This window comes from Lepidochelys olivacea (genome assembly GCF_965140295.1).
Source record: "Lepidochelys olivacea isolate rLepOli2 genome assembly, chromosome: 20".
Taxonomy (NCBI): Eukaryota; Metazoa; Chordata; order Testudines; family Cheloniidae; genus Lepidochelys; species Lepidochelys olivacea.
The window spans coordinates 18,371,622-18,398,361 of record NC_140430.1 but is presented as its reverse complement, the minus strand read 5'-3'; the positions used below and the strand labels follow the sequence as shown (position 1 = coordinate 18,398,361).

Sequence of the window (26,740 nt, the reverse complement as noted above, 5' to 3'; positions counted from 1 at the left end):
ACTCCGCTCGTCACGCCGGATCGCGCGGGGGGGGGGGGGGACCTGCGCCAGGCTTGCCCCGGTGCAGCCACATCAGCCCAAGGAGATTGGCCGCTCAGATGCGGGAAGTCGATTGCTGAGGTCTGGGGCGAGACGCACCTTCCTCCCTCCGGCCTCAGCGCCGCAGATCCGGCTGCAGCAGAGAAGGGGGGCAGAGGGGGAACCAGCCCCACAGCGGCCCGCGAGTGGGAGATCCGCGCGCCCCTTCCAAGGTAACTTGGCAAGAGCCGGGTTTGGAGCGGCGTGGGGGGGGGGGACTTCCCCGGGGCTCTGGGCGTTCGCAGGGGGGTGATTAGACGGGCGGGGGCTGCTGAATGCCCCCCCCCCCAGGCTGGTCTCATTGAACGGGCGATAGAAGCTTTTCCTTATTGTGGGAGTGGCCGGGAGCCTGGTCAGGGACCAGCAACCCCCTGCTCAGCACCATGGGGCCTGAGTAAGGTCCGGGGAGCGACGGGGGCTCGGGTCCCGGTTGGGGTCTGGGCAGCGGCGCGGCGCGGCGGGGGCTGCCCGGGTCTCCGTTGAGACTTCCAGGTGCTACCGTCAGAGAAATGATAACGGGCTAGATTCTCAGTCGGCGTAAATTGGGATCACGCGTCTGTTCCTGGGGGCCATTCCACCCACAGCGGAGCCCCTTGGGAAACTCCTGGCCCTTAGCGGGTGCTGCGGGGGGCACTGAACCGAATTCTGATTCGGAAGATGCCTGGTTCAATCGCAGGGACTTTCCCAAGTCCGTTTTGTCCGGTAAGACTGCAGGAAGCTAGCAATAAAATAGCCCGGGTGACAGCTCGGGGGCTGGCAGGAAGCAGTCGCCTGGTTTCCAGCCAGGGATCAGCTGTGGGGGGACCAGAAGGGAACGGCTGCTCTCCTAACACCTGATTCAGGAGGTTTCCCGAGCCAGGGGCACCCTCGGTTCCTGGGTACACCTCAGGGCGGCTGTGTGTCTCCAGGGCACTTCACATCGGGTCTGAGGCTCTCAGGGTGACCAGCCTGGATCTGTGGGCCTGGCTGGGTTCTCGTTCACCCAAGGCCTGTGTGGGGGCAAGTGGACAGCGAGGGGGTCTGGTTCTACACTCTGATTCCTTTAAGGGTCCCCTCAAGATTCCCCCTCACCCCACCCCCATTGCAGGAGCGGTCTCTCTGACCCCTAAGGATCCTGCATCGGTCCTGCTCCCGGTGTAGGGGGCCGATGGGGGGCATGGCCAACACACCCTATGCTATTGTCCGCTTCCCAGGGGCGGAGCAGCAATTAGAGCAGCCCTGAGGCTGCTCTCACTGACACCAGGGCAGGGCCCAGAATACTGGCAAAGGAAGCTTACAGCCCCGGTCAGGCAGAGCTTGCACTGCATTGGTGCCTGCCCCAGGGATCGCACAGTCCACGTGCACCATTCACTCGTAGGGGAGGGGGCGGGGATTCCATGTCACAAAACAGGAGCCATTTGGAGAAGGGAAGGGGCGGGGAGAGGATGTTGATAATGGCCAGGGCATCAGCCTGGTAGGGCAGCTCCAATCTCTTGCAGAATTGAGGCCTCCCCTAGCCGGGGATTTCTCCCTGTGGGGTAGCTGCCCGCCCCTCATGGTGACAGGGCACCGATCATGCCGCACTCACCCCTGGGTGCTGTCCACACCTGCAGCTGGATTCCCATTTTCACCAGCGTCAGACTGGGGGGAGGGCCCCATCCATGCCCCGCCCACAAACTAAGTTCTGCCTACCTGAGCCGCCGCCCAGCAGTGGATGGTGCTGTGGTTCCGGGTTCGATCCTGTTGCCCGCTGGGTCTCTGGGGCCAGGATCCCTCGTGGGGAGCGGGGCGGAAGGGGATCAGAGCAGCGTGGCCCATGGGCTCGGTTCTTTGATTTGTAGGGAAAGAATTAAGGGGTGGCCCCTCCCAAACTCCGCCCCCGTGCGGCACCAACATGAACTGTGGCTTGTGCAGGCCCCCATCACTGTAGTATCTGGGTGCCTCCCAATCTTTAGTGTATGTATCCTCCCAGCCCCCTCTGTGAGGCACGGCAGTGCTATTGTCCTCACGTTCCACTTGGGGGAAACTGAGGCATGGAGCAGTGACTTGCCCAAGGTCACTCCTGATCCTCTGTGACCAAGCAGGGAAATGACCTCGGCTTTCCCAAGACAGGCTAGTGCACTAACTACTGGGCCGTCCTGCCTCCGTGCACCTCCCAGCCCCCGTTCTCACAGGAGGGACGTTACTGATGGCAGCCTTCAACCAGCCATCATGCGGGCCTCCGAGCCAGCGGCACCCTTCGCATCCCTGCGCGCGATCCTCCCGGACTCGCCCCTGCGAGGGATTCCCCTTTCTGAGGTTCCCCCACTCAGCGCAGCTGGTGAGGGGCTTGTTCCTATCAGTGAAAGCCGAGATCCTGGGGAACGAGCCAGCAGCCCCAGAGAGACACCAGGGGCCGGTAGTCACAGGGGCAGTTAGCCGCTGCTTCCCGGGCGCAAATCATGCCTACGCTCCAGGTAGCATCGTGCGTAGCTATGCAGGGAGCTGAGATCCTGAGATGCTGCAAGGTGTGTAAGTCTGAGGCCTTCTCTCGCTGGTGCTGTGTGTCTGGCTAGAAAACGGGCCGCGTATTTCCTCGCAGGCAGCAGCTTAAGAGATGCTAAAGAGGGTCTGAGTCGTAGGCCAAACGCCTGAGGACTCCCCTAAGCTCTTGTAGGTTTTGTGGCCCAGGGCCGGCTCTAGCCTATGGTGTGTCTCCGCCGAGATGTGATCTGAGCTGATGGGGGATAATCAGCCCCCGGATGCAGCGGGCATTGGTCGGTGTATTGGTCTGAGCTGATGCGCAAATGTCGGGTGCCTAGCAAGTGCCTCCTTCCCAGAGTGGGGGGCCCCTGAAGCCACCTGAAAATCTATGGGGGAGGAAGTTGAAGGGATGGGGGATGAGAATCCATCAGAGCCTGGACAGACCCTCCCAGAGTTAAAACGTGTCCTGCCCTGAAGACTCTGCCTCGTGTCCCTCCAGCCTTCCCCTCCGGTCAGGCTCACCTCTCAGCAGCTAGGAGCTGCGGTCTTCCCCCCCTCCCCCGTGAACTCCAGCTTCTGGTGCCCGCTTAAAATGGCCCCCCCATGTGCACACAGTGCTTCGATTGGATACGATATCCTCGTTTCTTGTGTGGTGTCGCTGTGCATCGTGAAACGGCCGCCACGCCCCACCCTGGAGGCAGCTGCATCGCAGCGTGGGGTGAGGCATCCCTGTGTAAACAGCCACGGTGCCCTACCCCAAGGCTGCTGCACTGTGGCTCTAGGTGAGGGATTCCTGTATAAACAGCTGCCACACCTCACCCCAGAAGTGGCTGCATTTCAGCACCAGGTGAGATCCCTGTCTATCATCAGCAGGGCATGGCTCAGCTCTCGGCTGTACAGGGTGCCTTCCAATCACACCCTCTTATGACCACCTGTAATGACACCCAGGCAGGTGGCTAATTCGAGCTGCGGTAGCCCCCAGCCCCTTCCTGTCTGGGTTGTGTCTCCATGCTCGCTGCCCCCAGGGGATTTGTGTGGAAGAGATGACACAGCAGCATTTGCAGGGGAGCAGTAGCCTGCAGGTTCTTGCCAAGAATAACAGATCTCTCCAGGTTTGGGGGCCGGGTTTGGGTGCTTGTTTTTTTTGGGTTTTCAGCTTGGCTGGCCTGGGTTTCATTTCCCAGCTGCTGGGCCCACCACGGCACTGCCCTGCCATGTTCTGTTGCCCCCAGCATCCCGGGCCCTGCCACTTTAACTCCATCAAGCTGCTGTCTCCTATTCTCAGTCATGCTCTGGCCCCTCTAGGCTGTGCAGAGGGGGAGGGAAAAGCCCCTCCTAGAATCACCCCTTTGGGCAGGGGCTCGGGGTGAAGGATTCCTGTAGGAGCAGCCCCTGTGGCTTACCCCAGAAGGGGCTGCATCTCGCTGCCGTGTGAGGGATCCCTGTATAAACATCTGCTATGCCCCTCCACCACTTCTGCCGTGGCAGAGGGGTCCCTCCCCTGGTGCAGAGATGCAGCCACCTCTGGGGTGGTGCGTTGGGGCTGTTCATGCAGGGATTCCTCACCCAGTGCTGAGTTGCATCGGTCCACTCCCAGCTCTGCCCTGCCCTGCCCCCTCCCAGGGACTGCCTCTCCCTGAGTCCTTACCCACGGGGCCCTCAATCTCTGGGGGTGGGCAGGGTGCGTCTAGCTGTTACCGTAATACACCTAATAGTGCGAGGTGAAGCAGGATCATGGGGCGGCCTTGCAGAGCACCTGCGCCATGCATAAGGGGCGGCACAATGGTGCCTTGGACCGAGGCCGGCCAGCGCAGCCGGGACACGGTGGGTGACTCGCTCATGTACCAAGGGTGGGACCTCGGGCAAGGATCGGCCATGCAGGGCCTTAGAGGGGCATTGGCCCCTTCCTCTGGAGTACACCAGCTGACGCCAGGTTATGCCAGCGGGGCAGCTGGCCCCAGCAGCTTGTCTTCGCTCTGCCTGGTCTCCCTCTGGTTGTAAATTGCAGGGAGCGGCCCCTATTACAGCTGTAAATAAACAAGCCCTTCGCCTTGCAAAATCAACATTTATAAAGGGCCAGATCCCGGCTGGTGTAAACGGGCCCAGTGGCGCAACGCTGATCTACACCAGCTGGGGGTCTGGCCTAGAGGCTTCACGGCCTGATGTGAGACCGGAGCGGGATACACTCCCTGGTGGAGAGAGGGACTCTGCAGCCCTCCTGGGGATGACTGTGTCCTGTCCCCCCCGCAATCCCTTTCCTGTTAGCTCTTGCCCCAGAGTCTCCACCTGGCAGGGCAGAGAGCCCAGGCTGTGAGTCAGGGCCCTGCACCAGGGCCTCTACAGTCGGATCCAGCCGCAGTTAGTCATTCTCCTTCGGTTTGCTCTGGTCGTCGGCACAAGATTCCTGGCTTGCGTCTGCCCTGGCCGTGCTCATGCCTTGGCACGGGATGGCCGTGTGCCAGCTCCCGGCAGGGCCATCCCTCCCTTGCACTGCTGCGTGCCCGTGCCCATCCAGCGCATACCCCTCTGTGGGTTGCTTCATGCCAGTGCCCATCTGCCCTGCCCATCCATCCGATACCCCTCCACTCCCTCCTGCCTTCCATTCCCCCTTGCAGGCCAGCTCCCACCCCTGACCCAAGAACCCTGAGGAGAGCACTACTCCGGGAGAGTTCATCGCTTCAGATGGAACGAGCTCGGTGATGAGTCCCAGGGCTCCCCCTGCCTCAGTTTCCCCCGGCAGCATTGCCTCCATGCACAGCAGGATGGAGACAACCATGCCATGACGCCCTAGCGTGAAGCCAGGGTCTTAAAACAGCAATGATTGGACAAGCAGTCTACCAATAAGAACTCTTGCCGCCAATCTCCCTCCAACCCATGACACTGTGGCATGCAAATTAGCGGTGGAAGATGGGCGGGGATTGGTTAAGCTACCTCTGATGTCATAACGGCCCTGCTGAGCCTGTTATAATGAGCGTTCTTACATGCAACGATTAACAACTTTGCTTAATTGCAACCTAATTGCTTCAGGTACAGCCTGGGCGCAAGCTCCCAGGATGGGACATTCGAGGGGGTCTGCGTTACCCAGGGGTTAAGATCGCCGAGGACCCAGTTTTAGATTAATTCTAGCTCCTAAATTAGTTAACGAATTTCCTTGCGAATTCTCAGGCAGTTCGCTCTGTCCCCGGAGAGTGGGGGCTGTACGTGTGGGGAGGATACTCTGGATTTTTGTCAGATGAAATGAAGAGAGTCGGATCCCAGCTTCAAGGGCAACATGCAACTCGGTTTTAACGCTGGCATCACGACTGTTAGGTGTATGAAGGTAGCACATAGAATCCTGACTGAGATCAGGGCCCTTATTGTCCTGGGCACTATATAGACCCTGAGCAAAATCAGCAGCCCGACGGAGATTGAGGGGGACCGCCCCCCCATGCTGGGCGGTGCATAGACACTTAGCCAGACAGTCCTTGTCCCAAAGAGTTCACTGTCTGAACAAAGAAAGGACAAGAGGAGAAACTGAGGCACAAAAAGGGGACGTGTCTCCCCAGGTCCCTGGCAGAGCTGGGAATAGAGCCCAGCTGCCCTGGGCCTCACCCTAGTGTCCTCTCCCTGGCACCATGCGGCAGCTCTCGGAGGGCAGAGCCCAGTGGCTGTCAGGACAAGCTGGTTACTTGGCTTGACTGGCCCGGAGCCACAGGGATCCGAACTGGTCGGGCTGGTTGGGTTGGAGGCCCTGGCGAAGAGGCAGCTGTTCTAGCCTGCTGGCACGGTGGCGGGGAGCGTGACTCACTGAGCCCTGGCGAGAGCGGTTACAAAGCCAGTCTTGCTGGCTCCCGCCTGGCAGCGTTTAACCCTGTCTGCGAGCTGTGGGAGGCATGGGGCATTTCGGTTCCATCTGTGTGTTGCGTGAGGCCACCACCAGAGCGCTGGATCCGAAGCAGGGATGGACATTACGGTAGCACCCAGAGACCCTAACTGAGAGTGGGCGCTGCACGGACCCCCACCAGGATCGGGCCCCCAGCATGCACCGGGGGCTGTGCAGGCCGCCTCTGAGATCAGGCCCCCCCAGCACATGCCGGGGGGTGTACACACACGTGCTGTGGAAGCCGTGAGCTTAACTCCATTGCCTGGTTGTCGGAGGATTACAACTCCCAAGAAGCAGCCACATAACCTTATTAGTGAGCGGAGTGCTGCATCATGGGAGTGGCCGACCCTGGTGCATCATGGGCGACGTAGTCCAAGTGATGACCCGGGCCCTGGAATAGAACCAGGGCAGGAGTCGCCGCACTACAGCTCCCCTGAGGCACTGCGATGGCGCTTGCCAACAGAAGTCTCCTGGGCTCCGGGCATTCTGGTTTGTGGTGGAAAAATCCAGTTTTTCTGCAGAAAGCAGATGCTTTTCCGGACAAATTTCATTCAGTCGAAAAACTCCAGTTTCCCCTCAGAAAACAGCTTGTGTGGATAGTATTCAACGGGCCCCACTCAGCCCCCACCTTGTGCTTGCTCTGAAAAATGCCAGCAACTCGCCCCTGGTCTCACCCAGTGGCAGAAGCAGGATTCGAACCCAGATCTCCTGAAGCCTAGGACCTTCACCCCACGCCCGCCATTCTTCTCTCTGAGCCTCCCTGCCCTGCCTCCGGGAGTGAATGTCTTCCCTTCTCCCTCTAGGTAAACAGGTTTTGATTTTGGTTTGGTTTGAAGTAGGGGTGAGAAGCAAAAGCCACAGTTCCTGTCACTTCCCAGTTAGCAAACAGCTGTGTTTGAGCTTAGACAGCCTCCTACGCCCACCCCGCCCTGGTCAGGTGTGACACATCCCAGCCTGAGGGGCAGGTCAATCCTGCCCAGCATAGAAGGATTGTCTCTGCCGGAGGGGAAGGGCCACGCAGGGAGCACCAGGAAACGGGCACCTGAGCAAATCCCTGAGCAGCTGAGTGAAATTCTCCGGCCTGGGCTGTGCCAGAGCTCGGACAAGGGCACTGCAATGGGGAGGCAGGATGGCTCAGTGGTTAGGGCGCTAGCTTGGGAGAGCTGCATTCAAGGTAGGGCTTAGAAGCCGCCAAGAAGGTCAGGATCCAGTTGTGCTGGTTGCTGCATGAATACAATCCCTGAGCAAATTAATTAGCCTGTTATGTCTTTGTGCAGGACCGGAGACGCTGGGACTCTTGGGTACTACTGTAATACACATAATAAACAATGTACAGCGCCTGGCACAATGGGGTCCTGGACCATGGTTGGGGTTCTTGGGTGCTACTGTAATATACCTAATAAATAACGTACAGCACCTGGCACAGTGGGTGTCCTGGGCCATGGCTGGGGCTCTTATTTGCATCGCGAGAGCACCCGACATATGAGACAGCGGGTGTGAAGGAAAACTGAGGCACAGAGCAGGGAAGTGACTTGCCCGAGGTCACTCAGCAGGTCTGAGCTGGGAGAAGAACCTGGGAGTCATTATTTATTAAGTGTATTATGGTAGCGCCTAGGAGCCCCGGTCACAGGCCCATTGTGCTCGGTGCTGTACAAATCCAGAACAGAGAGACTGGCCCTGCCCCCAAGGGCTTGACAATCTACTCCTCCAAAGATCCAGTGACGATCTGTATGTTATTGGTGGTAAATGACTCTTCTGGGCTGGGATCTCTGCTGATCGCCACTTATTGGCTGCTCCCAGAAAGGGCTCTCCAAAGGAGGAGGAACTGGGATCCCTTTTTTTTTTTCCTCCCCTCAAACACCCGTAATCAGGGTCACATCCTCTCTTTTGGAAACCTCACAAATGCTGCGTGTCCTAGCCGGCCTGGGAGAGGAATGATCGCAGGGCTTTTCTTAGCCTTGTGGCTGGCTGGGGTTTTCTGTAGGAGGCTGGAAAGCAAGGCAGAATGGCTTGTTCAAAGGCACAGAGTAAAGTCCTTGGCGAAGCTGGGAATGAGACCCAGGAGTCCTGGCTCCCAGCCCCCCCAACTCTAACCAGTAGACCCCACTCCCCTTCCGAGCTGGGAATGAGACCCAGAAGTCCTGGCTCCCAGCTCCCCAGCTCTAACCACTAGACCCCACTCCCCTCCCAGAGCCAGGAGAGAACCCAGGAGTCCTGGCTCCCTGCCTGCCCCTGCTCTAACCACTAGACCCCCCACCTGGAGCTGGGAGTAGAACCCCCCTGCCCTGCTGATGCCCCCTCTCTGCCCCCCAGATGGCGTCCGCCAACGACACCCGGCAGGCCCAGAAAGATGCCGCTGACCAGAACTTTGACTACATGTTCAAGCTGCTGATCATCGGGAACAGCAGCGTGGGGAAGACGTCCTTCCTGTTCCGCTACGCCGACGACTCCTTCACCTCGGCCTTTGTCAGCACCGTGGGCATCGACTTCAAGGTGAAGACGGTCTATAGGAACGAGAAGAGGGTCAAGCTGCAGATCTGGGTGAGCGCCAGGGAGGGGAGGGAAGTGGGGACCCTGGAGGGGAGTGAGGGAGGCCCGGGGGAGCCCAGCGGGCCAGTTTGTCTCTTGGGGGCGGGACTGTCTCTTTGTGCTGTGTTTAGTACAGCACCTAGCACATGGCGTCCTGGGCCACGCCTGGGACTCCCAATGTTACCGTAGTACTGATGGTAGGTAAGGAGGATAAGCCGCAGCCCCGTGCTTATAGACTCTAGACTGTTCTCAATGGTAGCAGATGACAGAACGAGGAGTAATGGTCTCAAGTTGCAGTGGGGGAGGTTTAGATTGGATATTAGGAAAAACTTTTTCACTAAGAGGGTGGTGAAACACTGGAATGCGTTACCTAGGGAGGTGGTAGAATCTCCTTCCTTAGAGGTTTTTAAGGTCAGGCTTGACAAAGCCCTGGCTGGGATGATTTAACTGGGAATTGGTCCTGCTTTGAGCAGGGGGTTGGACTAGATGACCTTCTGGGGTCCCTTCCAACCCTGATATTCTATGATTCTATGATTCTATGATCAGGGGCCTCAGGCCAGAAGAGATCCAGCATCCTGTATATTCCACCGTCGGCGCCAGACACTGGGGAGAGACAGAGGCGTCCAACCCACCCGGCTGCCCCTAGCTGGGCAATACTATACCTCAGATGAATTCCTCCTGACCCCGAGCCAGAGATTGGCCTGTGTCCTGAAGCATGAGGGTTGACAGCCCTTTTCCTTTCAATCCTCGCCCGGTGCTGACCCTTCAGTACCAGAATCCTGGGACTTCTGGCCCCATGCGGGGCGTACTCCTTCCCCCCAGCACCCTGTTCTGTACAGCCCCCCCATGCCAGACTCCAGCCCTGAGCCCCCACTGCCCAGGGGGCGACGGCTTGGAGGCCTGGCAGTTGGAGAGGCTCTGCCCTGCGTGGTGGGGTATTGGGCCAGCTCCCCCCACAGGGAGTGAATAAGAACTTGGTAGCTCCCAGCATTTGTGTGTAGCAAATGGGCGTGAAATAGGCACACTTCCTACCCGGGGGGGGGGGGGGTGTTGCCGTAATCACTGGAGTACTGCAACGCTTCCTTTTTAGAACTTCATTCTCTCTTCTGTTGGGGGAAGCCGTTCCGTGCAGCAAACTGCGGCCCTACAAAGAAAAGACCCCACCTCCCCACCCTGAGCCAGCCATTCCCCCGCCCTGGGGCTGGATCACAGCTGGCGCCCCCTGGAGGGGAAAGGCCCTGTGCCCCATTCCACACACCCCTGAGCCAGCCAGTCCCCCCCATCCCCCGGGGCCAGATCAGAGCCGGTGCCCCCTGGAGGGGAAAGACCCTATGCCCCATTCCCAGCCCCCCTGAGGCAGCCAGTCCCCTGCCCTGGGGCCAGATCAGAGCTGGCGCCCCCTGGAGGGGAAAGGCCCCGTGACTCATTCTGTGGAGAACGACACTTTTTAAGACTTTTTATTTCTTGGATGCCACGTGACACAGGCCCCGGCCCCCAGCTGGTGTGACTCAGCCTTGCTTTGTTGGGGTCCGTGGAACTAGGTCACTTTACACCTGCTGGAGATCTGGCCCGTTGACTCCACTGGCTCTGTGGCCGAGTGGGGATCGGGCCCACCTCATGTCGAGGCCCCAGGGGCCGCTCAGTCCCAGCTGGCGGGACCGGATCAGCTCGTTCTTTCCCTGTTCTTTCCATGGCCGGCAGCTGTGGCGAAGTCACTAAGTGCAGCCGGATCCCCCGGTGCTGCGGGTAAACATCCCTCCCCACGCGGCAGCTGCAGCTGTCACTGGCTTTCGCGGGGAGGGAGGGGGGTCGGAGTCTCTTTGCTCCCGAAGGCCTCTGGCAGTCACCATGGTAATGGCACCAGCCTGCGTGTGCTTTGGCTCGGGCAGCAGCTGGCGTTACCTTGACTCTGGTAAATGCCACTGGGCACCATCATGCAAACTCTCCACCCAAAACAGATTATTTCCCTCCCGCCCCCAAATCCTCTGGGGTCTCCCCCACCAGCCTGGGGACTGAGAGACCCAATCTGTCCCCCTTTTTTTTTAGTCTGTGGAACTCATTCCCACTGATTTTTCCATGGTGGGAACTTCACCGGCCTCCTAATGCCACCCCTGAACTATGTCTGCCTCCTCATTTACCCTCTGTCAATGCAGTTAGCCTGTGGAACTCACTGCCACAAGATACCACTTTTGGAGAAAGGCTGCCTGGCCAGATGGAGTCCTGCTCCGGTGATTTCTCAGGCTGAGCTGTCTCTGCAGACGCTGTGGCTTGAATCTTTGCAGGCCATAACTCCACAGACTCCAGTCAGCTGGGAATTTGGCCCAGTGTGTTTTTTCCACTGCAACCTCTTGCCCCACTGTGGGGGTGGGAGAGACCCGGAGGAGCAGTGTTAGCAAATGGAAGCCCTCTCTGGGCGCTGACCTGACCACTAGGAGGGATGGGTGATTTAGATCAGGGGCACGTGTAGGAGCCGGTGCTTAAACTCTTTGGCTTGGCTTTGCTGGAGTCACTCCCCTGCTTAATTAGATCTGAAGCTCTTTGGGGAAGGGTCCATCTGTTTGTTCAGTGGATGTACAGTGCCCGGCGCATGGGCTCCTGGGCTGGATGGGTACGCCTCATAAATAAGTATTTACACCTGTGCTTCGCTGTAAGGGGACATGGCTGAAAGGAGAGGGGTTAATTCAAACGAGGATGGACAGATGCCTTCCTGCCACCTCCCAAAAGGATCAGTGGAAGTGTCTCCGACTCTCTACAACCTCTGCCTGACCCTCCAAAAAAAAGAGAGCTTAATAAATATGTGTATTATGATAGCACCTAGCAGCCCCAGTGATGGCCCAGGACTCCATTGCACTGGGCCCTGTCCATTATTAGCAAAAAGAACAGGAGGACTTGTGGTATCTTAGAGACTAACAAATTTATTAGAGCATAAGCTTTCCTGGGCTACAGCCCACTTCATTGGATGCATAGAAAGGAACATATAGTAAGAAGACAGATACGTACAGAGAAGGTGGAAATTGCCCTACAAACTGTCAGAGGCTAATTAATTAAGATGAGCTGTTATCAGCAGGAGAAAAAAACTTGTGTAGTGATCATCAAGACGGTCCATTCAGATAGTTGGCAAGAAGGTGTGAGGATACTTAACGTGGGGAGATAGATTCAATATGTGGAATGACCCAGCCACTCCCAGTCTGTATTCAAACCCAAGTTAAAGGTATCTAGTCTGCATATTTCCACCTTCTCTGTATGTGTATGTATCTATCTTCTTACTATATGTTCCATTCGATGCATCCAGTGAAGTGGGCTATAGCCCAGGAAAGCTTATGCTCCAATAAATTTGTTCGTCTCTAAGATGCCACAAGTCCTCCTGTTCTTTTTGCGGATACAGACTAACCCGGCTGCTACTCTGAAACTGTACATTATTAGGTGTATTACAGTACCACCAAGGAGCCCCAGCCATGGACCGGAACCCAATTACAGTAGGTGCTGTACATTATTTGTCAGGTGTATTACGGTAGAACCTAGGAGCCCCAGTCATGTGGCCCAGAACCCCATTGCACTGGGTGCTGTACATTATTAGGTGTCAGAGTAACAGCCGTGTTAGTCTGTATTCGCAAAAAGAAAAGGAGGACTTACGGTAGCACCTAGTAGCCCCAGCCGTGGCCCAGAACCCCATGGCGCTGGGTGCTGCATGAACACAGAACAAAAAGACGGTCCCTGCCCCAGGGAGCTGATCCTCTAAATTCGATTAATTTAACTGAGATTAGTTTAAAACCTAGTGTTTATCCCATCACCTAGCAATGAGTTCCATAGGCTAAAACCTGCTCTGTCCTCCCATCAGTTCGAAGGCCAGCTCTCCATTCCAGATGTCCGCCGGCAGAGCTCTGCTAGTCAATGCCTGGTAGACGGGTGATGTCTGGCCGACCCAGCAGAAACCCTCGTGGAGACGCGGTTATACCAGCCGAGCGTTGCTTTTGCTGGGCTCGTTGATTTCGGTCAGGTGGGCTGGAATGAGCGATCCTGGTGGAGCACCCAGCTTTACTGGGATAAGCCGGGTCCCCGCAAGGAGTCCTTTGTGGCTGGGGGTAGCTACGCTGGCAAAGCACTTTTCAGAGAGATCGGGCCTCAATCCACTCCCTTTCATCCCCATCCAGTCTTATGCAGCGGGCGGGCTAGAATCCCACCCTGTCTCTTCCGTGTGCCGTCTGCTCTCCCTCACCCCTCCACGCGTCCCCTCCTTGACCACCCCACCCAGGCAAGCCCCCGCTCTTTGCTCGCTCTCCATACGGCAGATACGGGACCGTCCGGCTCGCCAGTGTTTCATTGTTATCAGCAGCCCATTCAAATTTCCATTGGGCCCCTTTTTATTAATCGATTTTTTTTCTAATTACACGCAAACAATGCATCTTACGTGCGTCTGAGCTGTCATGGAAACTGGCCCCAGTTCCTGGTACCAGCCTGACGCTTCCAGGCCTTTTAATGAAAAGATCCTTCTGTCACGGCCCTCTGTGCGCTCTCTGGTCTCCACAGTAACAGGCCCATTTCTGGTCTCCGCGCTCTGGAGAATCAATAAGAGCCGTGCAAGGCCAAGCAGATAGGGACTAGCTGACATTTCTCACCCTCCCACAATGCACCGCTTCACCTGATTCACAGCCCCTAACTGGAGCAGCCCTGCGGACACCTGGGGAGAGATGGGCCCTGCCCCAGGGAGCGTGCAGCCCAAAGAAAGGGTTATCCCTTGTTTTACAGATGGGGAAACTGAGGCATGGGAGGGAGGGAGTCTGTGGCAGGAAGTGAGGGGGAGCATTAACCCCAAGCCTCCCACAGCGCTAGCTCCGAATTGAAATCTTCCCCTGTGCAGCTGGGGATCTTGCAAAGCAGTAGCTCTTATTTGTGTGTGTTGTGGGGTCGGGATTGTTTAAAGGACACTGCAGGGCAGGAGAGATACCGGACAATCACGACGGCTTATTACCGAGGAGCCATGGGCTTCCTGTTGATGTACGACATCGCCAACCAGGATTCCTTCAACGCCGTGCAGGACTGGTAAGAGACCCCATGTTCCCTTGCGTTGTACCATGAGAGCCAGTCGTGTCCAGGGCTGACTGAAAATACAGGCACTAGAGGGCCCCTGTTTAGGGCCCCTGGCTCCCTGGGGGTCAGAGAGATTGAGGTCAAGTTCTCCGTGGGGGAAAATTAGCTCTCTGACTGGTGCTGGTGGTGAAGAAAAGCTTGAGCCGAGCAAAACTGACGTCTGCCTGAGTCTGCCGAGAGCCTGAGTTGATAGCTCAAAGAGGGTGGAGTTGCCTGAGTGTAACTGATGCAGCCAAGCTGCCTACGTCTGCAGAAAGCAAACTGTGTGTGAGTGGGGGAGGGGATATGGCCCCCCTCAATCCCCCCCTCCCCGGGGAGGGCCCTGCCTCCATTGGAAACTCCTGATGAGGTTGCAGCGTTCACGTTCCTTAAAGACGTGGCACGATGTGGAGGGGGCCATCTGTAAAGGCTCATTGGATTTTTAAAATCTTTTATGGGGGGCAGGGCGGTTTCGGGGAGGGAAGAGGCAGGTCACTGCACTGAACAATGGGGAAACCCCGGAGGGGGGGGGGTCTAGTGGTTACAGCTGGGGAGGTTGGGAGTCGAGGGTCGTGGGTTCTGTTCTGGGAGGGGAGCCCTCGGATGGCTGCTTTCACTCGCACAAAGCCCACTGGGTGCCATTTTTTCCTGGGACTGAATTTAACACCACGGAGCACTGATGGATGCACTTTCCCTCCAAAGATCTCAGAGTGCTTTACAGACGGGGGTCGATATTTAGTAGTGGTATGATTCCTGTTTCACAGAAGGGGAAACTGAGACGCAAAGTAGCAGAGACAGCCAAAGTACTCATCTTTTCCACCCCCTCCTCTCTAACCACTAATCCCTCTCCCCTCCTAAACCTGGGGATAGGCAGAACCTCGGAGTCCTCACTCTCAGCCCCCCAGCTCGAACCACTAGACCCCAAAGCCCTCCCAGGGCTGGGGATAGAACCCAGGAGTCCTGACTTCAAAAGGATAGTAAACAATGTGAGTTGGGAGGGTAGGGAGGAGTGGGGGAAGGATGTGTTCAATCCCTCCCATGGAAGAGCCTATATGTAGTTCAAATTCATGGTGTGGGGCTCATGTTCCTTTAAGACAGGGGTAGTGCGGGTCCACAGCAATAAAAAACACATTGGATTTGTAACCGTTATCTTTTATAAGGGAGGAAGGAGTCCTCGTGGGGTGGGGTGCAGGTGATTGACAGCGGGGTGGGTGTGGCTTGTAAGCAAGGCCCAAGTTCAATTCCCACCCCCGCTCCATAGGGCGACTCAAATCAAGACCTACTCTTGGGATAATGCCCAGGTGATCCTGGTGGGGAACAAGTGTGACCTGGAGGACGACCGAGTGGTGGCCACGGAGGATGGCAAGCGGCTGGCTGATGAGCTAGGTAGGTGCCCTGCAGTGAGCAGGGCGTCGGCTGGAGATCCTGGAACGGATTTTCCGGTTTGTCGACAATTCTAAAGACACCGGAATTAACTTTCGTTGGGAGGGGGGGTCAACGGTTTTCAAAATGTTCAGCAAGCTGAAACCGACTTAGCTTCGACTTGAGGCAGAAGGTTTGAATTGGAGCATTTTTAACCTCTTTTGTTTCATTTTAAAGAATATGATTGAAGGACATTTTGAGATGAAAAACTAAAACCTTTTTGAATTTTTTCTCCCCCCAAAATTTTTTCTTTTGTTTTTGGGGGGGTTGTTTGGTTTGGGTTTTCTTCCTCCCTCCAACTGCAACAATTTGGCAAAACCAAATTCCCATTAAAATCAGCGTTCGATAGGCACCTAAATAAGGTCCATCTAGCCCAGTGTCCTGTGTTCTGACAGTGGCCAGTGCCAGGTGCTCCAGAGGGAATAAACAGAACAGGGAATCATCAAGTGGTTCATCCCCTGTTGCCCATGTCCCTAGCCTCTGTTTGCCAGAAGCTGGGAACTGTTCCTGCCCATCCTGGCTAATAGTCATTAATGGATCTATCCTCCATGAACTTATCTAGTCTTGGACCCGTTATAGTCATGGCCTTCACAACATCCTCTGGCAAGGAGTTCCACAGGTTGACTCTGTGTTGTGTGTACTTTCAGTCACCAACACATGATTTTTCTCCTCCTTCTGTTCTTTCTCCTTCCCTCCTTCCCTCCCAGGGTTTGAATTCTTCGAAGCCAGCGCCAAGGACAACATCAACGTCAAGCAGGTCTTTGAGCGCCTGGTGGACATTATCTGCGAGAAGATGAACGAGAGCCTGGACACCAACCCCACCCTCGTCAGCAACAGCAAGAACGGGGCCCTGACCGAGACTCCGCCCCCGCAGTCCAGCAGCTGCTCTTGCTAGATAACAGACCCCCCCCCCCCACCGCCGCAGCGGTCACATTGATGTCATAGATAAATAGGATGGGACGTTATGGGGAGAGGCACATCTCTTGGGCTGCTGCCCCAATGTTTTTCTATTTGCCTATGACAACAATGCAGTGGAGTCGCCCTCCCTTTCCTTATCCCCAATCCACGGTTTGTCCGTCCCGGCAATCATGGCCAGCTGAGGGATGAGGAACATGAGCCCATCCACCAGACCTCAGAGGTGGTGGGGCAGGCTCAGGCCCCCCACAGCTGATGCAAATTGGCCTGACTTCCTTTGACTTTGATGGCGCTGACGTGGGTGCTACGGATCCAACGGGGGTTCGATGCCTCAGCAGATCCTCGCTGTCTTCGGAGCATGTCTGATATTAACCAAGCTCTAGGTGCAGCTTTGCAAAAGGCTGGGGCATCGAACCCCCATGTAGATCTGTGACAACCGCTCTGTGTTTGTAAGGGGATGGAGAGGGGTGCCCGGGGGGAGGGGGAGGAAGATGTGGGGTGGTTTCCTGCACAGGGTTTGCTGCACGTTGGTGTGAGGGACATTAATCCTCATGCTGGAAAACAGGTGGTGGGAGAGGGGGGAGATCCATTTTCATCTCAATTTTCCACTGAAAATTTCAGGTTTTTCCCAGGGAAAATTTGTGTCCTGAACATCTTTGACCAAAAGTCGGAGCAACTTTGATTCTGAAATGCCTCCTGGGTGTTGTAGTCCGGGTGCCTCGTGCTCCTGCTCTCTTCTGTAGACTGGACTTCTTGGTCAGACTACATCTCCCATGATGCACCACACTCTGGCCCTGGTGCAGCATGGGAGACGTAGTCCAACTAAGGAACCTGGCTCATATTGGAGAATGGGAGCTCGAGGCCAATGAACTACAACTCCCATGAGGCACCACTGCAGCATTTCCAAAGCAACTCAACCCCAAATGACGGCTTCCCATAGAGTCACACACTCTGTAAATGGCATGGGGTCCCTAGTGCACTCCCCTACCTGGTGCATTTGTTTGCACTAGTGTCAAATGCTCCTGTGCGGGGGTTGCAGTGAAAATGACAACACAAGGCACTGGAGAGTCGGGCCCTCTCTTTGTTTTCTTTCCTCAAAGCATCTCCTGCTTTTGCGGTCTGCAGTTGGGGGACTTGCCTTGAGGGAGCTGCCTTAAAGGTGGGGGGTGCCTGGCACTTCCTGAAAATTGGGTCCCTTTAAGCAGCCTCCGGTTGAGCACCCCAACCCTGGAGGCACCAAAAATCATTAGCCATTTGTGTGGGGGGAGAGGGGTAAACCCCGAGAGGCTCAGCTCACACTGACCCTCAGCTGGTGTAAATGGGTGTCTGGCCCTTCTCACGCAAATGGAGCGATACTGGTTTACACCAGCTGGGGATCTGGCCCTTCTTGTGTCAATGCAACAACACTGGGTTTCACCAGTTGGGGATCTGGGCCTTAATGTAGAAAGGGGCCAGGGGAGAGACAAGACCACGGACTGGGAAAAATGTAGAATACCTTCAATGTATCGGATCAGTTTGAACCAACACCTGCAGGCCTAGGAGTCTTGTAAAACCAAAGGTCCTGGGCCTGATTTCCCGTTGCACTGAGCCTTGTACAGTGGTTTATTTACACAAGGCTGTGAGGGGTTAAAATCAATCCAAGCTGGTTTGCATGAGTGGTGCATGGAGGGAGGGGTTGCAGTGGGGTTGCGGTGCAGGGCACTGGGGAATTGGACCAGTTTGGCTGCAAGGGCCAAGGGATACAGAGACTTCCCCCCATCTTGGGGTGTTGGTTCCAGGCTGGAGCCTGGCTTGGCAGTGACTGAGACCCTAATCTCATGCAGACAGCACGAGAGCTTGCCCCAGGCTTGAGGCCTCGGGATCCGTCGCTCTTTGATTCGGCGTCCTACCCTGGGAGGGGCTGGTGCGCTGCGGGGAAGCTGAGGCAGAGCTGCCCTAGAACCGAGCCTCGCAGGGCAGCATTGAGGAGCAATGCCACGCTGGGGTGGGGAGCGCCCAGGGTGTCCGAATTGGCTTCAGGTTGGGATTTCGGGGTGCCTGGGGCCCAGATCCCCTTGCAGTTCCCTGGGATTTGAGGACATCTGACTCCCCTTATGATGCCCTCTGCTCCCAGCTTGCATTAATTATCCCCATCAGCCCCAAAGACTTCAGTGTTGTTATTTTTGGGAGGTGCCACGCAGGCACCCAATGGGGCACCTTGCAGAAAGCTTTAGCTGATAGATGAGCCTCGGATAACCCCCCGAGGGAGGAAAATCATTGGATTCCCCACCGGGGATGGCTATGCTTGGACCTGGACCAGGGCATGACTCTTGGTTACTTCCCTACTTCTGGGGTCATGCCTAGTCCCTGTGTCAGCTAGAGCAGCCACTGGGCTGCTCTATTTCATGCTCTGTTTCCCAAGAGCCCTTGCTGAAGCATGGAGTACCCACAATGCAGTGTGTTCCAGCCACCCCCCCACACACACACACACACTCGGTTCAGTGCCCTGATGCCAGCTTCCCATTGGCTGGAGTAGGCCCTGCCCCTGCACAGAGTGTGTGTGTGTGTGTGTTGGGGGGGAGGCAGGATTCTCAGGTGAGGCTGTCTCCGCCTACTTTATTCAACCTTAAAGGGGCCTTAACTGAGAATCAGCCTCTGGAATCTGGACTCAGTGTGTCAGCTGCCCCATACTGCATTCCAGGGTGACATGAGCACTCCTTGATGTCCCGGCCGTGCTGGGACACGGCGCGTCTTGGCTGGAAAAGGTACAACAGTCCACTTCCGTCCCACGCTGCATGGATCATTTCAACCCCTCCACGGCTATCGATTAGCTTCTCGCTGGAGCAAACTTTGGTTCAACAACTCGGCTCTCCTGGAGTCCGATCTCACAGCTTTCTGTGCAGCAAGCGCTCAGGGCTCGGCTGCAGGGACCGGTGCGCTGGGGTGACCAGGCAGCAAGGGTGAAAAATCGGGATGGGGGGGTAATAGACACCTATATAAGACAAAGCCCCAAATATCAGGACTGTCCCTATAAAATCGGGACATTTGGTCATCCTACGGTGCGCCGTCCCTCCACTCACAATGCAATGCTTATACGCTTCGCACCCCAGCCGTGCAGAGTGTTTTGGCCGTGGGGTGTGTGTGTGTGTGTTAAAGGAAAGTGTCGAGTCGCTCACGTTTCCAGGGGATGTGCACTCTTTAAAAACGGAGGAGAGGCCAATTTCTTACTTTGAAAACAAAAGTGCCTTTAGCAAAAGCCAAACCATTGATCGGTCACGTGTAAATATCCACACTCCCAGCTAAGCTGTAGCCTAGCGGTAGATGCCTTGTTTAACCTTGTGCCCTTTTCTTCTTGGCCAGATCCCATCGATGCCTTTCTCCCTCCTCCCCCTTTTCGAGAATTATTTAAGAGAGAGAGATGCACAGAGTTCAAGGCCAGAAGGGATCATTCATTCATCCTGCCTGACCCGCTGTGGATCAGAGGCCGTGAAATTTCATCCAGTTACCCCTGACTTGAGCCAAAGATAAATACGCTCGCATTGGTATTTAAAATCCCTGCGGTCAGATCTCTGTAAGGGGTGGGGGGTTTATAACTGATGTAGCATGTGAACATTGGGAAGGAGGGATCCACCCCCAAAAATAAGCCTAAATAAATTTAAACCTGACCAAAGTGGGATTTAGGTATGACGGGGGCAGGGATGGTCTTTTTGTTCTGTGTTTGTACAGGGCCTGGCATACTAGGCCATGACCAGGCTTCTGAGCGCTACCATAATATGCCTAATAAAGAATAATAATGCCTTTGAAAATCACAACAGAACGGTCTGATGACTGATTTGTACGCGTGCGAGTCTTGGGCCCCCTCAAGTGGCTAGATGATATATTTATGTGGTGGTGTAGGCCTGTCTGTCTCAGGATATGAGAGACAAGTTGGGCGGTAATAACTTGTATTGGCCCAAGCTCTGTTGGTGACGGAGACAAGCGTTTGAGTGCCAGGCAGCTCCTCTGCGGGACCTGAAGGAACCCCAAGTTTAGTTTTGGCAGAATTCGATTTTGATTTTTCCATCATTTCGATGGATATGAGCGATGTTTATTTTAAGCATATTTTTGATTTTTTGGAACCAATTTACATGTTCACCGTTGCACAAAATGGGTTACAAAGCATTGTTTGTTATGTATTTAAATTTTCACAGTTGTGGGGAAATATGCGGGGGATCAGGCCCGGGGAGGGGATCGGCCAATGACACTCGACTTTGGGATTCAACAAGGTAAAGTCGAGAGCCACCAACACACGCACTGTCAGCATTTTACCCTTCACTCAAACGCTAATAAACTCTCCAGAGGCATGTTTCTTACTTGCCCGGCTGGCCAGGTCAATGATCGATGGAAACAGTTTTGCCTCGGTTTGGGGGTGTCTGGTGAAATCAACGTTTATCGACCCTTCCCGATGAAAAGCGAACCCAGCCTAGCTAATATGTATGTGTTGCTCAGTCTATCGGTGGGTGCTTTCGCCTGCTAGCAAGGAATGATCATGAGTTAATAGCTGTTCCTAGCACCATAAAATCACGGCCTTTTCTATAAATGGCCTTTTTTCTTTGGTTAAAAATCTGACAAAAGTCCCCCTTTATTTAGGTCCGATGAAGTGAGCTGTAGCTCATGAAAGTTGATGCTCAAATAAATTGGTGAGTCTCTAAGGTGCCACAAAGTACTCCTGTTCTTTTTGCGAATACAGACTAACACGGCTGCTACTCTGAAACCTTTATTTAGGGTGACCAGATAGCAAGTGTGAAAAATCGGGATGAGGGTGGGGGGTAATAGGTGCTGAAAAGCCCCCCAAATCAGGACTGTCCCTATAAAATCGGGACAGCTGGTCACCCGACCTTTATTTTAAAAAACATCTTAGAATTCTAGAAAACAACCACCGGGGTCTTCAGCAGCTTTGTAGAGAGGGTCTAGCCCAATTTGTGGCCCCTGGCAGGATGTGATGCTGTGCAAACGATGTGGACAGACACGCACTGCAGCTGGACAAACTGTGTTTGAAATGAGAAGGTTTGTCCTGAATCATTCAGGCCGGTGGCGACCGTCGCAGTTGCATTCCGCACAAATAGTGCCGGTGTTAATTTTCCCAGCTGTCTTTATCGCCCCCCCCCCTTCAAAAACAGGAGAATTTAGGGAGGGGAAATACAGGCCCTAATGCCTTTTAATTCCCTCTTTCCGATCGCTTGTCAGTTTCACCCAACCAACTGCTCCCAAATCTTTTGGCGGGGGCGCTCAGAGGATGTTAATGGCGCCAGGGGAAATGGCTGCTGTCTGCCATGTGCCTGGCTAATGATTTCTTTGCACTTATTAAGGGACGGGGGTGGGGGTTAAACTAACGAGGCGATCTGTCATTACGGGAAGGCTAATTAAAGATGGGCACCCTTCCAATGGCTGCCAGCTTTCTGTGCTTCTTGTTAATGGCAACTGGCTGGGGGAAGCAAAGGATGCGGTTGAAAAAAGCAAAGCCGAACCTTTCCTTTAGCAAGTGTTGAAACAGGATATGAAAACCGGAAGGAGGGGTGGGCTCGTGATGAATGGCCTGGCCTGAGACCTGGATTCAATTCCTGCCGCTCTGTGCCTCAGTTTCCCCCTCTGCAAACCAAGGCATATAACCCTGCCTTTTGTCTTGTCTATTTTGGCTGGAAACGAGAGCTGGGCTGATAATGGTGTTTCTGGTTCGCTGACAATTTTGAAACATCAAACCCCTCACAAGTACAGGTCAAGGAACCTTTTCGAAATTCTCAGCAAAGGGAAAACTTGGGGCAGGGGGGATTGTTCCGGCTCAAGTGGAACGCTTTGCTTAGTTTACAAGTGGGTGTTTTATTTTTACATTAAACGAAAATAAAATGGAAGGAAGTAATGCAACAAAAACTTGGACCATTGTGTCATTTTCGGACTTATTTTTTCTAGGCAAACAGCCATCGAGAACCAGCATGTTCGAGAAAGGTTTTGGTGTCACTGACTCTGCATCTTTTCCTGAAAAAACATTTCAGCCCAAACATTTCAATCAGCTCGATTGTAAACTTTTTGTGGCAGGAACTGTCCTCTACAAGGTAACGAGGCAGAGCCCGGCACAACGGGGCCCTGATCTCAGTCAAGGTCTGTGCAGCGCCTGGCACAAGGGGGCCCTGATCTCGCTCGGGGTCTGTGCAGCGCCTGGCACAATGGGGGCCCTGATCTCGGTCGAGGACTGTGCATTGTCCAGCCTCCTGCAAGCTGGGGGGGCTTCATCTCAACAGAACAAACTTCCCCACGTACCAGCCTGCCCCTCACGTCCCCGGCTTCGTGCAAACGGTGCCGTCACTAAGCAAAGCTTGAGGGTCAGCTAATAATTTACGGTGAATCGACCTCTCCTCTTTCCTAGCTGGGGTGGGGGGGGAACCCATTGGGCCAAGCGCTTGTTGGTATAATTTCCTGGGGAATGAACCTGGCCGCGGCGGTAATACGAATTCAGTCGCGTTCTTGGGAGCTGAGCTCCCCCTCGGTTGGCCACGGGGTGCCGTGAAGGGGAAGGAAGGGGCATGAAATATTTCCAAGCCAGCGTGGTACATAATTGGCACCGTTCTGCACCTGGCACCCAGCCTTCAACGGCGCCGCAGCGAGACCTCCGGACAAATCGCTCGGCCAGGGCCGCTCGGCCAACGCCGGGGCGAGGTTCGCCGCAGCCCGGAGTCAGCCGACGCGCGGGGCCAGATCGCTGTAGTGGAGCGACGCTGCTTTACGCCGAGCGGGGATCTGGCCCGTGGTGACGCTGCCCTCGGCAGGGAGACTTCATTTCTGGAGCTGGCTGGCGCTTGGCGCCCCGTCAGCAGCCGAAGCAGGCAGTGCTTGCGGGGCTTGGCTCCTGCTGTCGATCAGCTTGTCAAATGCAGCTGTGGTGCGGCAGCCCAGATGTGGCCCGCTCATTGCACAGCTGGTGGCGGAAGCATGTTGCACACTGAAAGCCTGGGGCAGGAAAGGAAATCTGGACGAGGGTTATTATTTATAACGCCATAGCATCTAAAGGCCGTGGGAAAGAGCAGGCCCCCACCACCCCGGGCTGGGCACTGCACAGACCCTGCCCAAGAGCAGGGCCCCCCCACTATGCGGGGTGCTGCACAGACGTGGACCAAGATCAGGGCCCCTGTCATGCCAGGTGTTGCCCAGACCCCAACCAAGCTCAGGGCCCCCCCCATTGTGCCAGGCGCTGCACAGACCCCGACTGAGATCAGGGCCCCACGTTGTGCCAGACGCTGCCCAGACCCCGACCGAGAGTGGAAGGGGAAGCAGGCACAGAGTGGGACAGGGGCTTGCGCAGGGTGACCTGCAAATTGAGCGGCTGAACCAGCACCTAGACCCTCGCTCCCCAAGGACTAACCACTAGCCCACAGCGCGATGGACAGAGCCTTGTGCTGGGATTACCCCGCCATGTTATTAATCAATCCCCCGCTTTATGCCATGCACAGACCCTGAGCCAGCCCACCAGTTCGCCCACAGCGACCCACACCGCTGGGAAGGCCTATTTCGGGCGCAGGTCCCCAGACCCTTCCCTTGCTGTCTTTCCCGGGGGGGGGGGGGTTAAACGTCCAGCTCTGAGCACAGCCGAGAGAGCTGAGTCCTTAAAAAACTCCCAGTGGCCCCCAAAGCTAGCGAGGAGAGCAAAGGACCTGTCTTTGCTACGTCCCCGATTGATTCCCGCTGCCCGCCACAACAGCAAAACAGATGAGGGGAGAGGATCAGCGCCTACCCTTAACCGGGCGGCGTGCTCTCTTTTCGGGCTGGGGGTGGGGGCGGCTACCACCAGGGCCGTCCTTAGGCATATGCAGAATACGCAGCTGTGAAGGGCACCACGAATTTTGGGGCACCAAGTTTCCACAAATTTCATGGTGCCCTAAGCAGCTGCACGCTTCGTATGAGGGAGCACCAGCAGCCAGCCCCATCCCCCAGCTGGCCCCCCTGTGCGTTCCTGGGCGGGGGTGTGGGGGGGTGCGGGGCCTGGGACAACTCTGTCCACCCCTGCCTTGTCTCTTCCCACCCCCATTTCCCACCCCTTCTCCCAAGCCCCCGCGCGACACGGCTGGGGCCAGGTCATTCCATTGCCTGCTGCCAGCACCAGGCCCCCCCGCTAATCCTCCAGGCCACTCTGGGCCTGAGCGGCCCCCCACAGCTCCCCGCAGGCCTTAAGTGCAGCCCAGACCTGCCGGGGGGCGGGGGAGCAGGTGCTCAGGCTGTGTAGGGCACCATAATTGGTAGGGACGGCCCTAGCTACCCACCGGGCTAGTTCTGAGATGTGGCCCCTTTAAGAACATCAGACCCAGCTGGAAATGGGCAGGGCCAGGAGACTGAGTCATGTGACTGCCTGCTCAGGAGTATAAAAGGCTCCCAGCTGGGGCAGGGGAAGGTTAGTACAGGAGAGGGCTCTAGGGAGGAAGGAGTGGAGTGGAGTGGAGTGGAGTGGAGTGGAGTGGAGTGGAGTGGAGTGGAGTGGAGTGGAGTGGAGTGGAGTGGAGTGGAGTGGAGTGGAGTGGAGTGGAGTGGAGACGAGACGAGACGAGACGAGACGAGACGAGACGAGACGAGACGAGACTGGGGAAACCCACAGCTGGTCTTGGGGGAAAAGGGTGTGATGTAATTTGAACTGGCTTGAATTCAGGAAATGAGACCCTGAGGCTGGAATGCTGCCACTGGGGGGGTATTTGCCATATTGGGGGTGGCCACTGGCTTTCTCTCCATTACCTTGACCCTTAGCTGTATCCACAGTTGTACCGGTTTCACTTTAAGCTTCCAGGGACAGAGACTCTCCTGTTGTGCTGGGTGCTGTACAGACCCAGCTCAGCAGGTTCCTAGCCTGTATCTAGGGCTCCAGGGTGTGAGTGCGATAGAAATTAATAATTTGGCCAAACACCTTTCCAACCCTCCTTCGTCCTGGGAGCACCCTCCACCCCAAAAACCCCCTTTTGCTGCGGGCCGGGAAGGCCACCAAAGCCGGGCGGTTTGGAATCAGTCATGATAATCCCTTGCGCTTCTCTAGGGCTTTTCATGGCTTTACATCAGTGGCTCTCAAAGTGCTTTAACAAAAAAAAAAAAAGTGTTGTTAACACCATCTGTAAAATAGGGAAACTGAGGCACACAGCAGGGTGGTCACTTGCTCAAAGTCATCCAGCCAGCCAATGGCAGAGGTGGGAATACTACATCTGCAGCAACAGCAGCCTGAAAACAGAATGATTTCTTAGTTGGAAATGTTGCTCTCTCGCATCAGGGGAGCTGTAGGCTGGCTGCGAATGCTGTGGGCTGTGAGGAAACTGAACTACGACTCCCAGGAGGCACTGCAATCAGGCGCCGCCATCTCTCACTAGAAGGGGAGGTCACGGTGCATCAAGGGAGATGTAGTCTGACAAGGGAGCCTGGCCTGTAGAGGAGAATTCTGCCACCAGTAAAAAAAACAACCCCTTTTTTCTTCCATGTGGAAAAATTTCACCTAAAATTCTCTCATGTTCACTGAATCTTTTCCTCAAAAGTCTTTATCCCAAACACCCCTCCCCCTTCCTTTTCTTTCTTTTAAAGGTTCCAGTAACCAAATTTCCCCCTGAAAACCCAGTTTGGGGGCACCAAACTGGAGGAGGAGGAGGGTCGCCCCGTTGCATAGATCCAGCGGGGTGCCTCCTGCTGGTCACCCACGGGATTGCTGGGAAGGGATGTTAAACTTGCTGGTGGAGTTCTGGCAGCCTCTCTGGCCTCTTCCTGACCCTTGAGTCTCCAGAGACGTGTGCGTAAGGGGAATGTCTGACCTTGGGGGGGGTCATACCCTCCCCCGGGGTCTGCTTTGCACCAATGTGCCACCTTCACCAGGGTGATGGGGGGTGTCACTCTGGCACAGGTTGTGCCATAGGGGAGCCGCCGTGTTGGGCTGGGCAGCAGGATCACTGGGACTCGGGGAGCTTGGCGTGCCAAGGGTGAGTCTTTGAGTGCCCACTCTGGGTCATAGACCCCGTTCAACCAGTAGAGATTTCCCCCTCTCTAAGCCATAGGGGTTTGTGCTGTCAGACCTGAGTTGTAGCCTGGTTGTTGTGGTGAAGTGATGACCTGGACCACTGTGTGTCATAGTCCCTACAGAGCTAACAGCTGAGGGAGAGTCCCTGATAGCTCGAACAATAAGGGCCTGTGCTTTAGGAGGGTGATGGTCTGGATTCCAGCCATGCTGCTACAGAGCTCTAGTTACCAAGCGATTTGCCCCAGTGCTGCAGGGAACTGCTCAGCCTTCACCTTGAGCCCATGTGACGGAGAGGCGGGAGCTGACCACTTGCCCACAGGCCCTGGGTCCTGCAGGCCCCGGAGCTCCAGGCTGGCCCTTATGTGGCACCCCATCCTGGTAGTGCCTCAGAATGAACCTACCCCAAGACAACTCAGGGTTAGTCTTCAGTATTTTGCAGA

The 26,740-nt window shown here is 55.7% G+C and overlaps 1 protein-coding gene across 1 annotated transcript; it reads left to right on the top strand.

Annotated features, from left to right (window-relative positions):
* Window positions 1-72: 72 nt before the first annotated feature.
* RAB3D (RAB3D, member RAS oncogene family) lies at window positions 73-17,382 on the top strand. The gene is made up of 5 exons (XM_084610295.1): window positions 73-251; window positions 8,696-8,923; window positions 13,833-13,951; window positions 15,240-15,364; window positions 16,108-17,382. The coding sequence occupies exons 2-5, from the start codon at window positions 8,696-8,698 to the stop codon at window positions 16,293-16,295; spliced, it is 660 nt and encodes a 219-aa protein (XP_084466421.1). The 5' UTR covers window positions 73-251; the 3' UTR covers window positions 16,296-17,382.
* The last annotated feature ends 9,358 nt before the right edge of the window (window positions 17,383-26,740 follow it).

Coding starts and splice junctions, on each gene's coding strand:
- RAB3D (XM_084610295.1), top strand. CDS start 8,696: ATGGCGTCCGCCAACGACACCCGGCAGGCCCAGAAAGATGCCGCTGAC. Junction 8,924..13,832: donor GGGTCAAGCTGCAGATCTGG/GTGAGCGCCAGG, acceptor GATTGTTTAAAG/GACACTGCAGGGCAGGAGAG. Junction 15,365..16,107: donor GCGGCTGGCTGATGAGCTAG/GTAGGTGCCCTG, acceptor CTTCCCTCCCAG/GGTTTGAATTCTTCGAAGCC.